Raw genomic sequence first — 15,026 nt, 5'->3', positions numbered from 1 at the left:
GGGAAGTGGTTGAGTCACCATCCCTGGAGGTATTTAAAAGATGGGTAGATGAGGCGCTTAGGGACATGGTTTAGTGGGCATGGTGGTGTTGGGTTGACGGTTGGACTCGATGATCTTGGAGGTCTCTTCCAACCTTAATGATTCTATGATTCTATGTCAGGGCAGACTGCCTGGCTACATCAGGGAAACTGAGAAGACTACTAATTTTACAGAAAAGCTGCAGGGTGTACACTTTTTTTTTCTTCCCACAAAGTGGAAGCAAAACAAAACCCCACCCCATGAGAGCTCCCATACGCACAAACATTCCCACAAAGTGGAAGCAATGCTTTCAAGTTTCCTCTAATTAATGCAGCTTTCCTCCCAACTGTCCCGTTTCCTTCTGCAATTCAGGTGCATATACAACAGTTGAACTAGAAGAATGACAGGACTGAGCTGTCCAAGATGTCCCAGTTCCCTCTGTTGCAAGCCTACTCATATAGATGTAAACTAATGGGTTAGTATGCCCCTGAAGTAACAGGACAGAAGGTATACACATCAGCCATAAAAGCTTACAAAACGTAAGAGACAATGCAAGGGACAGTAGTGATTTAGGATCTTGCAGAAATTTACCATGGTAGCGTATTATATAAAAAAATAGCATAATTAAATAGCAATCTCTTTTTCTCCATCTTGTTTCAGTTTACTTAAAACCTATTTATATAGTTTTATGCATACGTACATAATATTACTCCTACTTTTAAACAGATCTTAAATAAAGCATTTTAAATATACTGCATCTGCTCTAGTTCTAGAAATAGTATCTTGAATTTAATCACACAAAACTGTTAGTATTTATAAAGCTTTCCTAAGAAAAAAAAGAAGGTATTTAGATATTTCATACCTTTCAACATTTATATTTTTATTTTTCATAATACTTACCATGCTGGAGGGCTTTTAGTGGAAACCAAAACAGAATGAATGAGTGGAAGAGGCCATTTAAACAATGAACCCAGAAAACCTAAGGGAAAACAGAAAATCCATGAGAACCATTTGCAATAAACTAGCTCTGTGAACCCTGACCTTTCTTTCTATTCGTGTGTTAGATTCACAAAATGTGTTTCTTTCAGGCCACCACTGTGAAGTAATACAACTGACAGGCACTTTCTGCCTCTTAGCTCTTCATGGGTCATTTGTTTATTTTTATGTTTTGAAAAAAAGTGTGTATTATCTCCTCCTTTTAATTTCAAATCAGAAGGGAAATTAAAATGTATACATATGGGAATATCATCAGAAAAATTAAACTAAACCAGACAACTGGAACAATTGCTACATTCTAAGTAGGGAACTAAAAAGGACTCTAGCTTTTATAATTTACATTTTGTGTAATAAGAAATTTGGATGGTAGAACAATCAAAACCTGAATTTTACATGCACCTACCTACATATTTCCACATACAAAGGAATTAAAGGACAAATAAAATATCTTCCTTAGATTTCTCCTTACATGCTCCATTCTTGAAGTGCACAGTTTCATCATATTAAACTTCCTTTAATGTATTTGCTAAATAATTCAAATTTTACTTTCAAACTTATTTCCATTTGTTAAGTACACCTTCTGAAAAGAACTGTATTAAGTTTAAGGATAAACAACCTATTGATGCTTTCCATAATATGTTGTAAAAAGACTTAATCAAAAATATGTAACCCATTTCCTTCAGGATAGCAATCATGTTTTTTCATTAACAACGCTTTTGACAATCATAGCCTTTATTGTAACTAACTGATGTGTATTATGAGTGTTAAGGTGTTCAAACAATTGAAATTAAGTTGCCTGCCTCACAACATTTTCCACAATGTCTCAAAGTCTTTTGTTAGATTATACAACTGCACCAGGTTGTATGATCCAGTTTACACTCCAATACTTTGCACATTTGAACTTGTGCTACTCATTAACCTTTGTCTCTCCTTCTTGCTATGTCATTACCAGAAGTTTTTATTTGACAGAAAGCACAGGTGGGTGCAAGAAAAATTAGTTCTACTTTTCCATTTTCCTGACCAATTCTTATTGTCACATGCTAATCCTCTGACCTCTGTCATGACCTCATAACCTTTGATCCCTTTTACCATAACAAACATCTGCATTAACATTCAAGGCAGTAATGTTTCCAAATCTTTAAACACCAACTATTCAACTTATGTAGGTGGGAATTTTGTAGTTGGGAAGTATGTAGATGTTTACTCGTAGCAAGTGTTGTATGGGAATAGCCACAGAATTTCCAGTGAAGTAAACAATACATCTGTGCAATAATGAAAATATTATAGACTTATTTAAAATAACAGAAAAATCCAACAACTGTAACCCATGACTTACATTATTTATTAAAACTATCACAACACAGAAGTGTCTGTATTAATGGACTATGAAAAGTCTGATATTTGTAAAGCATTCACAGTGACAGAAGAAACTACTTTCCCTAGTTTCCTTACCACTTTCAGGTTTGTTTTTGTGGGCAAAGGGATGAATTGAGGAAGAAGGAGAAAAGTCTCATATGCTTCAGTGAACAAAGATAGTTTAGACAAATAGGGGTACTCCAGTTTTACAGCACAAGTGGCACAGATATGAGAGCTAAGTATGCCGTATCAGCTCTGCACATCTACTACAGACCAGCACATGGAGGCATTGTTAGTTCAATGACAGATTGTATGTTGAACTTGGGGACATTTTCAATGACATTACTTGAAATGTCTCAATTATATTTAGAAAAATCAAATAAAATCAGAAGGAACTCTTACAAACATCATGCATTCACTAAATTGCGGATTCAGGAAAAAGTTTCATTTAGGTTTAAGAGATTATTTATGGACAAATCTATAGAAATTGTGTATATTTTATATATTAAAGAGTCCTACATTCTTTTACTACTTCTTGTGCTAGTCTCTCCAAGATGAATGTCACCCATTTCCCACCAAAAGTAGCCTCAGATTCCTTTTGATCCATCCTGACACATTCTTAACTGTCTCAAAGTATTTTTTCCCAATACTCAAAATTAAACCATAAAATCACAACTCCAAATTGACAAAGAATAGTACCAAGTCCCTCCCCCTACAAATCCGATGACAGTTCTTATTGTCCTCCGCAACACTTCTCCACAGGCTTCAGTAATCCATTTCCATATAACAGTACAAATACATACAGCCTAGCGACAGAGAGGTCCAATCACTTCTGCCTGTAGAAGACAGCTTTATTACCAGCAGAGAAAAGAAAAATCAGGGCTGAAAAAAATAAAATGCTTGCTGTCCATTTCCGTACTTGCTAAGAATAGATAAATATGATTTGCACCATTCACAGACAAGTGGACAACTGGAAATAGTAGTTACAAAAATCCCTTCCATTTTTAATTATGAGCAGCACAGAACAAAAAAGGATAACTATACTGAATTCCTCTTAATTTCTGCTTTAATTATATTTAATTTTTTTTATCTACCTTAGTATTAAAGTCCAGTGCATTTTGGGAAGTCTTGTATAACTCTGGATATTTCAGCATGTTTTCTTTTCGACAGGATCTCTCAAATATTCCAAGAGTTAGTGGAGGCATTGCTGTAAACATCTAGTAGATAGATTAAAAAAACCACAAAACCAAACAAAAAACCAAACCAGAAAAACATATTGCAAAACTTTAGAGGTGAGGACTTGCTTAAAGATTGCTCACTCAAGAAACTTTCATGATTATGATTGAAAATATCTGAAAACACACAAATCATCTTACCACATTGTAGAGACCTATACACCATCTTTCAAAAAGAATTTGTCCAGAAAAGCCATTGACAAAAGCAAACCAGATCTGAAAAAAAGGAGAACCGTATATTACTCCAATGTCCTGTGCAGCTTCACAAAAAGGGGTATCCCTAGAACACACTTGCAACACAGCTGAGGATGTTATGGCTTAAGTCTTTTTTTTTTTTTTTTTTTAATATATGTTTGTGTTCAGAACAGATAATGGGCAATCTAGGCAAATATGTGGGCAATTCCACCTAAATATGAAAACATTTCAAGGAGGTAGCTATTTTCAGAGGGAATTTCATGTTTGTTAAGTATTTAAGAGTGATTTAGCTCACTGCATTTGTATTGTACTTAATTCTTAATGAAATAAAAATTCTAAGAAATAACAGTGAAAAAAAAATATCACAGGAAACACCTACAGATTAGAAGCAGTCATCTTCTAATCCTTAGCAAACCTCCTAATAGAATTCATACAGTAAGCTGTAGTTTAGAACTGTAGAAGGAAAATTGTACCAATATTCCTTCCTCATACATGAAACTCATGAGAGGACGAGGCTTTACCAGAGCACTAAATCAACTACAATTGCTTAGTTAACAAGCACTAACTCAACTACAGAGTACTTTAGAGGCACAGCTGGAGATCTCTTTCATTGCGTAAGTTTTATCACTTTTTGCTAAAAGGTTAAAAAAAAAATTCAAACTTAATTTGAAAGGCATGATGACACATTTTCTTACGTTTTTCAGTATAGCATGCAGCATGACTGCTTTCTTCGATTTCTTACTTCATGCTTATATTAGTTCAATGACAAAGTGGAGAAGAAGCATGTCTGATGAATCTTTATTAACAAGCTACACTGAAACTATATTGTCTATGACAAACATAAGCTGTAAGGTGACAGAAGCTAGGATCATCTAAACAACATTCTACTCAATTTAAAGACTCACGTTTTTCAAGTGAATGTTTAGATACTGCTTTGCAGAGACTTTGCTACAGTTCACATTTCATTTGACTTTATTATGGAAGCATGAATTGCTACAATCAATACGTATGTTTATCGATATGTACCCAGGCTGACCTCCAGGTGACCAGATTCTATGAACAAGCTCATAGTCTTTCATCACGTTGTGGAATGTTTCAACATGTTTGCGAATACTTTGAGATGGAAACCCCCCTGAAGTTGGCAACTATTAACACTAAAAAGGGGAGTTAAAATCCAGCTAAAATTGCTATTTGTTCAACCAATAAATGAAAAGTAAATAATTTTTTTTGGTGGCCAATTATTGGAACAAGTTTGCATACAAAATCATGAATGTTAGAGGCTGCAATATAGACATATAAAATACACTGAATTTTTTGAAGTCTTATAATGCTATATGTATTGTTATAAACACTTGTGTATTTTGATTTTTGACTTTTGAAATAGCAATTAGGATTCAACTGTGATGAATTTAGAAGACATTTATTAGCAGCAGTTTCTCAGTAGTTGAGTATGAGGGAGCGAGATGAGTGCATCATCAGTTGTTCATTACCGAACAATTAATTATGCACTCAATGACAGCACAATTTTTGGATGTTTTACAACTAAGCTAAAAGTGTGTACCTAATCCAGACCAGAACCTCATCACCACTGTTGGATACAAGTTGTGCTCCTCAACTGCCTTCCTTCTTTTCAACCTTCTCATTATACATAGTTCTTACACTCTTTTACTCCCAACCTAGGAATACGGCTAGGAAGACAGCTCTTGAGAGAGGAGTGAAGGACAGATATTATTATGTGATTGACCCCTTAATTTTTTTTCTTGTTTGTATCAAATACTGGAGTAAATTTTAGAATTCTTAATTTGAAAGGTTTTAGGGTGGTGGAAAAGGACAGTTTTACTAGAAAATATGTGACTCGATAGTTGGGCACATGTACATTTACATGTACACATATGTATACATATAAATATGTACACATATTTATGTATGTGTACATCTCATTGCTGGTAATTTCAGACAGAGTTTAACAAAAGTATGACTCTCTAGGAAGAAAATAAAACAGACTGCAAGAAGACATATACTTGATCCTTCATAACCAAGGAGTATATGCAAAGAACATTAACTTTCTGTTGTGATCTAACAGTCAAAATGTTATAAAACTTTAATTTAAAAAGAAAGGCCTAAATACATGTACTGAATCTATTCCACATATTCACTTCTATTAAAGGCAAGTGATGCCAAGCAACACTTGAAAATGTTTTGGAGTGACTGTTTTAAAGAAATGCAAAAATTTATGATAAAATTTCAATTTACAATGAATGTCATCTATGAAGTCACTGCCAAGCCTCTCAGAAATGCTATGCACCATTTTATTCCTTAAAAACCCTGATACTTTCAGGGTTTTTTTGTACAGAATTTAAGTTAAAATTTTCAAGCTATTTAAACTCTGAAAGCTACAGTTTACTGTAGAATTGTAAAGAAATCCTTTAACTTACAATAGTAACTGCCTGAAACCTTAGCATTTACTATCTTCCAAAGAAAGCATGCAAGTTACAGGCATTTCAGTTAAGTTTTAGTGCAGTAAGGAACTGGAACAAATCTTGGTCAGAAAACTCTAGATGCAAGCCAAGAAGAAATGAAATTTAGTAGCACCCCTGGGTTCTACAGTTCTTGTTGAATCTATCAAAAAAAATGGCTGGGAAAAGAAACCTTTTAACGTGGCTAAAAACAATGCCCTCTGTAGCAGAAACTACAATTTAGTGGAATACCAGATATGCTACTTTAAGAGACAGAGCCATCTTTAATATCTAAGCAGAAACATGGATTTTCTATTGTTTACAAGATAGTATTTGAATGGTCACATTAAGAACACCTATGGCTCAAAAATAATTAGCAGATCTGGGGGCAGGGAGACGATGGTGTGGGGGAAGCAGCAAGGATAAATACAGCCCTCAGGTCAAACTCTAAGAGGGGAAGAAAGTAAGTCTCACACCTACCCTAACTTCTGAACCTTGGACCCTAGAAAATTACACTCGTAACCATACATGAAAAAACCACTATGGAGCTTACTACAGTATTAATAGTGACAGTGACAAGAAACACACAGTTTCTTGCTTCACAGTGGGAAATTTATTCATGGACAAGTGTGTTTCATTTTGATTATGATGGACAATGAAGGCAGCTGTACCTGCAAAACAAGTTTTTAGGACATGTTGTACATGATTCTAATTTAGGAGCAGATTCAGCCACTTCTCTTCTAGGGGGTAGGTCCTACTCTAACAACTCAAATTACTAATCCAGTACCCCTATACAGAAGGACAGGAGATAGGCGTCCTTGAGAAGTAATTTAGACTAAGTGAGGGAGAAGTGAAAATTCAGACCATTTTATAGTGCAATTGCTACATAATTTCCATTGAAAATGAAAGATTTAGGTTCATAGCCCATCTAAAATGAGATGCGCTTCAATGCAGATCCCTGTATTTCTAAGTTTTCAAACCATATAATGCAAAAAAGTGGGCATGAGCACAATCACTTTCTGCTGTCTGTGTTTTAAACTGAACTCGGTACAGTTTACATACGTTAAGTATGCCATGGCATACTGAACAAGAGCACCTAAACTCTACAGCTCAGAAGCAGTGTGAATATACACAGAAGGCCTGCTCATGCAGTTATGCATGGGGTTATGCATGACATGGGTCTCAGTATGACCACAGGCATGTCATCTGATGTGTCAGGCAAAGGAAATCGGGAACAAAATGGTAAACGTCAGTTATAGACATGAGCAGCAGAAAGTGTGTAACTCAGCAGTGCGATGAAAAGGGCTTTGGGGGGAAAAAGAAGTAATTAAAAAAAAAAAAAAGATAACCATCATCCGAAGTTTACAGAATGATAAAGAGGCTGTTACAGCTCTAATTACTTAGTATAATTGAATTGTTTACATAGTATCACTTAAATTGTTACAAATGGCCACGTTTAAGGATCTGTGACTGAACTTTAAATGTGAACTCCATGCATCTGTTTCTTCTGTGTCCCGGTCTTTTACTCTTTTGTTTGAATTTTGCCCTACATGAAACATGAATGACCTATGCAGATCTTCAAAAATTATTTTTTTTTTTTTTAAATTGCAAACCTTTTTTATTTAACATAAACCAGTTATTTTATGTTATTACTAGCTAGCAGAACAAAAAGTAAGAATAGGAAAATTTTGTCCCTCCGATGTTGAAGGGAGATTTGCATAACTTCACAAAATGAGTAGTTTAACAAAAGAGTATATGCAGTAATGGTAATTATAAAACCAAAACCAATCCACAAAGGAGTTCTCAATCCCTAGATCAATCTCAATCCCAACCATCATTATAAGGTAATGACAGCCCCCTCAAAATAAGTATGAGACTTTGCATGGGCTTATCCTATGTGAGTGTGAAGCTCGGTACAAGCTTAATAATGCACATGAGCAGTCTATTAGAAATTCAAAGTTTTCACTTGCAATTTAGAATGATACTTCAGAATATAACCTCTAAAGTTACTGGGACTAGTCCCATACAAAAGATGAGACCCATGTTTAAATATCTATTGCGTCAAGACACAGAGTAGAAAAAGTTATTACAGACCACTTCTAGTTTCTTATCAATAGTTTAAATGTTGATAAACACTAATCACTGTGCAGGAGTATTACTGTAGACCTTCACCATTTTCTGAACCAAGAAACCAATGGCACTTATATTGCCCCAAGAACACCTAGGAAAAAGGCTGTATTTTAGTTTAAATGGAATTTATTACATTACTTGTTTGATTAGTACTGAGCAGACATTTAAAAATATAATATGCATCTATTAAGTAAAGGTAGTTATTTTTAGTTATTGTCAGCAAATAAAAAGAAACTTGTTTAAAGCAACTTCCAGACGTGCCTTTCATAGTATTATTTTCTAAACTCCAAGACAGAGGAGGCGTGGCCACAAAAGCTTCACAGACATTTTCCTGATGTAGCATTTCTGCATATTAAGCAGCAGCTTACAAATACTCATTGAGTTCTCTGCTCCCACGCCTGATCCGTACAAAAAACTGAAAAGAAAGATTGAAGACTGGCAGTTGTCCTTTCTAGAGACATTCAATGATGAATTTCTGCCCATTCACTCACAGTATTGACACGAGCTATTAACATCTGTGAAAGTTTTCTGAGCTGACAAACGTTGGGTATACAGCAATTCAAGTAGAAGTCATCTTGTCTTCCAGAGAAGGTGTATATGGTAAAATGCTGGTATGCATTATATATAAAGGGTCATAACCCATATAAAAATGATCTCTTTGCCCTTCCATCTGCTCAGGAGCAGGACGACCCCTTCTAGTCTTTTTTATTTTTAGACTATGATCTCTGTACCTTGCATTTAACTTTCTTTCACAAAGAATACAAATGGTGGGATATTTATATCTGATTTAAGTTATAAATTTACAATGTGTTTGCAGGTGACAATGACAGAAAATTAAGGAAAATAAGGTAGTATGTTCTAAAGCCTAACTTTGTATGTTTTCTATAAACACGAAGTATACATTAACACTGTTTTTCCAAATACTGCAAGAGCTACTGCTAATCAGTACTTCTGGAAGTCTGATCATTTAGTCAGATATTCAGCTTTTGAAATGCAGGATCCAAAGTCTGCCATCACTTCTAAAGCAAAAAAGGATCTTTAATGGATTTGCTTTTTCTACGGCTTCCTACTTTACGTTTTTCTAAACAGGCTACAAACTTGCTACTACTTAAGATTGAAACCTATTTACATTAATAACACAATAAAGAGGAAAAAAGGAAAATGTAGAAAATGTAAAAAATATGCCAAGAAAAACGCACACTTTTTGGCTACACTTGTACATAAAAAGATGCTTACAGTATTTTTAAATATTGCAATGGTGTAAGATCACATACATAAATATCAAAATCGGAAATATAAACCTAATGTTTACATCAGGTCTAACAGAAATAAGGCATTTTCTTTCAGTAAAATAAGGATACATACTGCATAAGTTTAAGATATTAATTTGAAAAAATATTAAAAAAACCTAAGAAAGTGTTAAGAATAACTGTAAACCCCATTAACATAAAAATACAGAAGACTGACCTATAAAACTTATTTTGTGATCAAGCTTTGCAACAAGTTAATTTTTTTCCCATATTTTTAACCCAAAGTATCATTGTGAATGTAAAGTTTGAATCAATTATAAACATAATTACTAGATACATATTTGGTTATAAGAAAGCAAGAGGCTGTTGAAAGAAAAAAAGGAACAGTAAATGAAGGGGGGGAGAAAAAAAATTTAAAAATCCATTTAAAAATATATTAAAAATTTTAAGGTTGCCATGTGGTCATGAAGGTCATGAAAACTACAGCTATACATGCTGTCTTAACCATACCTGCCAATAAACGTACATTTATTACAACACAGTCCTCTCATACTACTGTGTTTTTCACAAGACTCTGGTCTCCTTAAAATCCCAGGTGAGAAAACTAGGTCGGCTACTTTCAGGAAAGTACCCCTGTTCATGAACTAGAGCCTAAGGAGGCATGGATACCCCATCAACAAGTGAAAGGTACGCAATAGTGTAACTAAACATATATGTAAAAACCTTAAGTACTGTTCTGAACAGCAACAGCCCTACAGTTCAACAGTGACCTGAAAAAAGGCTTCAGTTTGCGAACCAGGCAGTTACTGACACCAGCTCGAAGAGCTTAAGCACATACATCTCTTGGTAGATTTAAGGCTACGCATAACTGTATTCCTTAAATACTGTAATGATGTTAATAGATACAGAATTTTAATAAGCTAGCAGTATTACACAACACAAGCATTCAGTACTAATATTTAGTACATATTTTTAAGACATTTGGGTCTTTTAAAGTAAAAAAAAAATCATCGCTCTAATATTAATCAGTTTATTAAAAAGCAAGATTCAGTACTAGTAAGTGTTTATTGACAGTTTAAATGCTTCTTTAAAATCATATATAATAATCAAAAGCTCAAAATAATACAGTTTTTACTTTCAAAAAGTAACATTTACTGTACTGTAAAATTACCTCGATAATATAAAGGACTATATTCTTGTAGAAACAATACAAGATGCATTTAGCTACTCTGTTATAATTCCAGGCTCCATGAACCAACAACAAGTTCTTCAAATACTTGAACTGCAAAAAATGAAAAACGAACAAACACACAATCAGAACATGCATACACCAATATTAATCTGATATTAAACTACTTTATTGTAGTATTTTACAGTGTAATGACTTACCTGAGCAATTGAGTAGTCTGAAGAATTAGCAGCCTGGAGACCTTCATTCCCACTAATACCAACACCAACATGTGCTGTTTGTATCATACTAACATCATTTGCTCCATCACCAATTGCTAAAGTTACTACCTTAACTTGCTTTTTAACCATTTCTACAACTTCAGATTTTTGAAGTGGTGATACCCTAAGGGGTAACAGAAAGAAAAAGGTTTAATACAGGAGTTCCAAATGAATGTACTTTCAAAATTTACTTTATATTCTGTGAAAAGGTAGTAAAAACAGGCCAACTAACATCCTGGCCAGCGACAGGTCTTGTTACTGCCCTCAGGCTATATGCTAAAAGCACATTCCCAGTGAAATTCATAGAAACCTTGGATTTGTTGAAGCAAGATGTTAATAGGACTGGAGAGACTTAGGTCAAACAGCAATGGGCCCTAAAAAAAACCCCACAGACTAATGGAAGAAACCCCAAACACTGCCACTACCAGTATTACAATAATTGCAGATTTTGGCATATTTTATTGTTATGCTTTTTATTTTCCTCTCTGTTTAAATATGTATTTAATAAACAAACAACAAGATACTTATGACACAGATGTGAAAGCAAACAGGAACAGAATGGACTGCCACTATGTTAACTCAGCCTAAACTGCTAAATTAGAGGAAGCAACTTTGAACATTGACTCTTGATCCTCCACTTTGTGTAACTGCTGGTAAGATCTCCCTTGTTCTTTTCGGGACTGTTCCCATTATGTGTCATTAAGAAAACGCCTGTCCACAGTTGAGGGGGCAAATTATTCCAGGGATGACGCTCAAAAGATCTATAGATGAAACTGTATCAGTTTTGGCTCCATCTACCATTGTGTGTGTCACACGTGTACCTTCCACTTCATGTTTTAAAAGTTCTACTCTGTATGCTGAAATTCAGTCCTTGTAGTATTTGAGATGGCCAGTCATGAGCGGTGTTCCCCAGGGCTCAGTTTTGGGGCCGGTCTTGTTCAATATCTTTATCAATGATCTGGACGAGGGGATCGAGTGCACCCTCAGTAAGTTTGCAGATGACACCAAGTTGGGCGGCAGTGTTGATCTGCTCGAGGGTAGGAAGGCTCTGCAGAGGGACCTGGACAGGCTGGATCGATGGGCCGAGGCCAACTGTATGAGATTCAACAAGGCCAAGTGCCGGGTCCTGCACTTCAGCCACAACAACCCCATGCAGCGCTACAGGCTTGGGGAAGAGTGGCTGGAAAGCTGCCTGGCGGAAAAGGACCTGGGGGTATTGGTTGACAGCTGGCTGAACATGAGCCGGCAGTGTGCCCAGGTGGCCAAGAAGGCCAACGGCATCCTGGCCTGTATCAGAAATAGTGTGGCCAGCAGGAGCAGGGAAGTGATCGTGCCCCTGTACTCGGCACTGGTGAGGCCGCACCTCGAATACTGTGTTCAGTTTTGGGCCCCTCACTACAAGAAGGACGTTGAGGTGTTGAAGCGTGTCCAGAGAAGGGTAATGAGGCTGGTGAGGGGTCTGGAGAACAAGTCTTATGAGGAGCAGCTGAGGGAGCTGGGGTTGTTTAGCCTGGAGAAAAGGACGCTGAGGGGAGACCTCATTGCTCTCTACAACTACCTGAAAGGAGGCTGTAGCGAGGTGGGTGTCGGTCTCTTCTCCCAAGTAACTGGCGAAAGGACGAGAGGAAATGGACTCAAGTTGCGCCAGGGGAGGTTTAGATTGGCTGTGAGGAAAAATTTCTTTACTGAAAGAGTCGTTAAACATTGGAACAGGCTGCCCAGGGGAGTGGTTGAGGCACCATCCCTGGAGGTATTTAAAAGATGGGTAGATGAGGCACTTAGGGACATGGTTTAGTGGGCATGGTGGTGCTGGGTTGACGGTTGGACTCGATGATCTTAGAGGTCTCTTCCAACCTTAATGATTCTATGATTCTATGATCCTAACTGAAAATAATATACACAAATGACGTGCTAGGACCGGTGTGTTTCACAGGGTGGGGAAGGGAAGGAGCAAACCCTAAGCAGTGTGGCAACCCACTCTTGTGCTTCCTGGCACTGGAGTCAAGGATCAAGCCCTGCCCCTCTTGTTTCATAGTACAAACAGAAACAAGAAGAAATGCAAAAAGCTGTGAGTCTGCCTCCCCCACCACTGCTGTTCATTGCTTCCTACAAAGAGAGCAATTCTGGTACCAAAACATGACTCCTGCTGTGGAGCTGGGGATGTGCAGCTGGTGAAGAACCATCCTTTCCTCATTTATCTTTCCTGCTTTCCAGACGAACTCATTCTGGATGCGTCCATGCAAAAACTAGACATGGATAAGAAGCAGAACTTGCTCCTGGATATATACTGACACTGAAAACTGGGGAAAAATGTGTATTTATAATTAATTTCCTACAAGTCTTCTATATGCACACTCATGGCAATAACCCCTTTGGTACCATAAGCTTCCGGAACTTTGCAATTTGGGCTGTGAAAGATTTCCCCTGCAGTGACAAAATTTCAGGTTCAAGGATTATATAGGGATGTTCATAACCTGACTTAACTCTACCAGGTCAAAAAATAAAATAAAACCACAGAAATATACAAGACATTAAGAATACAAGTTCTGGGAAACAAATTTGCAAAGGAAAAGCACAAAAGAGCAATTACTTCTAAATAACGTTCCTTTCTGAACATGCTCTGTATATTGCTGCTCACTGAGATACGGCCAAGTAACATGGCCTGTGTAGTTCATGAGTACAGTTCTCACCTGAACCAAGACTGCTGTATGGCACTCACAAGCTCAGTAACAAAAAGAAGTGTTACCACCAGACACCAAAAATTCAGCTGTATTATGGCATCTGTGCAGTCCTGAAGTTCCTCACAAAAGATCCTGCAAGCTGAAGGTCCCAAAGGCACCATTCTCATAAGTATGTGAATACTGGAAGGCCTCATGATACTTTAGAAAATTATACTGTTATATTACTAATGAGATTCCTTATAGGCAAGTCCTTTCTAGTTTGAAGAATTATAGCTCAAAGAGTAAGTGAATGGGGCAAAAAAATACTGTCCTATTTATACCGATTGATTTTTAAGATCACAAAACCAGTGCTAATGAGGGCAATAGTAAAAGCAAGCCACCCACAAAAGAAACAAAATCTTTGCAACTACATATATTAGTCAAATTATTTTTCAGTACATGGCATAATAAAATGTTCCCGTCTGCCCACTGATCTCTGGCATAAGAGCCAAGGCTGAATGATTTGCCTGTCTTGACACTGGACAGACATTACAGGTTAAAATGCATTGCTCTCTATTTGGACCAAACTTTTGATTCATAATTCAATTTGAGAGGAAATGTTTTCTTTTCCAACTGGTCGTATAAATGTCCTCATCACACTTCTTCCTGTTCCCCCTCCAAGAAACCCAGAAACAGAACAACCCCCCCATCTCTTTCCAAATAAAGAAGAAAGAGGTACTAAATTCTCCACATTCAACACTAAGTTTTTACAGTTAAAGAACACTGAAGCACCAACTATATTCTTTCCGTTAAGCACATAGATACTAATGGCAATGCTTGGCCATCGCTTTTTCTAGTTATCTGTAAACTCTACCGTTGCTACCAAAACTACAACCAACAAGCAATTACATGATTGCTGAAGCTAATGGCCATGCCAGCTACCTTCCATTCTGCCTGAATAAGAATGCAATTAGAAAACAACTTTTTAAAAAAAAACAAAACAAAACAAACTGCACAAAGATAGCATAACAAAATCCCATGTTCACGTGACAGGCAAACTATAAACTTAAAAAAGGGAAACCAAAGTTTTTCTTAGAATTTACAGCTGAGGCTGGTGACTGACTTTATGGTGTTCACTGAAAAAGTAAACGCAGCAGAGTTGTGCAAAAGTTCAGAAAAAACCCAAATCTCTGACATCACACTACTGATATTATCCATTTCCTTTATTAACAAATCCAAGTTACAAAGGTTTGAGAAAAGCTAACTAGTATGGGCAAAAGT

General features: G+C 36.4%; 1 protein-coding gene across 2 annotated transcripts in view; it reads right to left on the bottom strand.

The window, feature by feature from the left end:
- The window catches only part of ATP8A1 (ATPase, aminophospholipid transporter (APLT), class I, type 8A, member 1), a 102,999-nt gene that overhangs the window by 36,988 nt on the left and 50,985 nt on the right, over nt 1–15,026 (bottom strand). For both annotated transcript variants that reach the window (XM_009332433.1, XM_009332434.1), the window contains 5 exons: nt 11,026–11,209; nt 10,808–10,918; nt 3,747–3,821; nt 3,465–3,587; nt 919–997 (listed from right to left, as the gene is read on the bottom strand). In XM_009332433.1, coding sequence (XP_009330708.1) covers nt 919–997; nt 3,465–3,587; nt 3,747–3,821; nt 10,808–10,918; nt 11,026–11,209 — 572 coding nt within the window. The remainder of the gene's footprint in view (nt 1–918; nt 998–3,464; nt 3,588–3,746; nt 3,822–10,807; nt 10,919–11,025; nt 11,210–15,026) is intronic.

This window comes from Pygoscelis adeliae, unplaced genomic scaffold, assembly GCF_000699105.1.
Source record: "Pygoscelis adeliae isolate BGI_AS28 unplaced genomic scaffold, ASM69910v1 Scaffold59, whole genome shotgun sequence".
In the NCBI taxonomy this organism is placed as follows: Eukaryota; Metazoa; Chordata; class Aves; order Sphenisciformes; family Spheniscidae; genus Pygoscelis; species Pygoscelis adeliae.
This window is presented reverse-complemented; position numbering and strand designations above follow the sequence as displayed.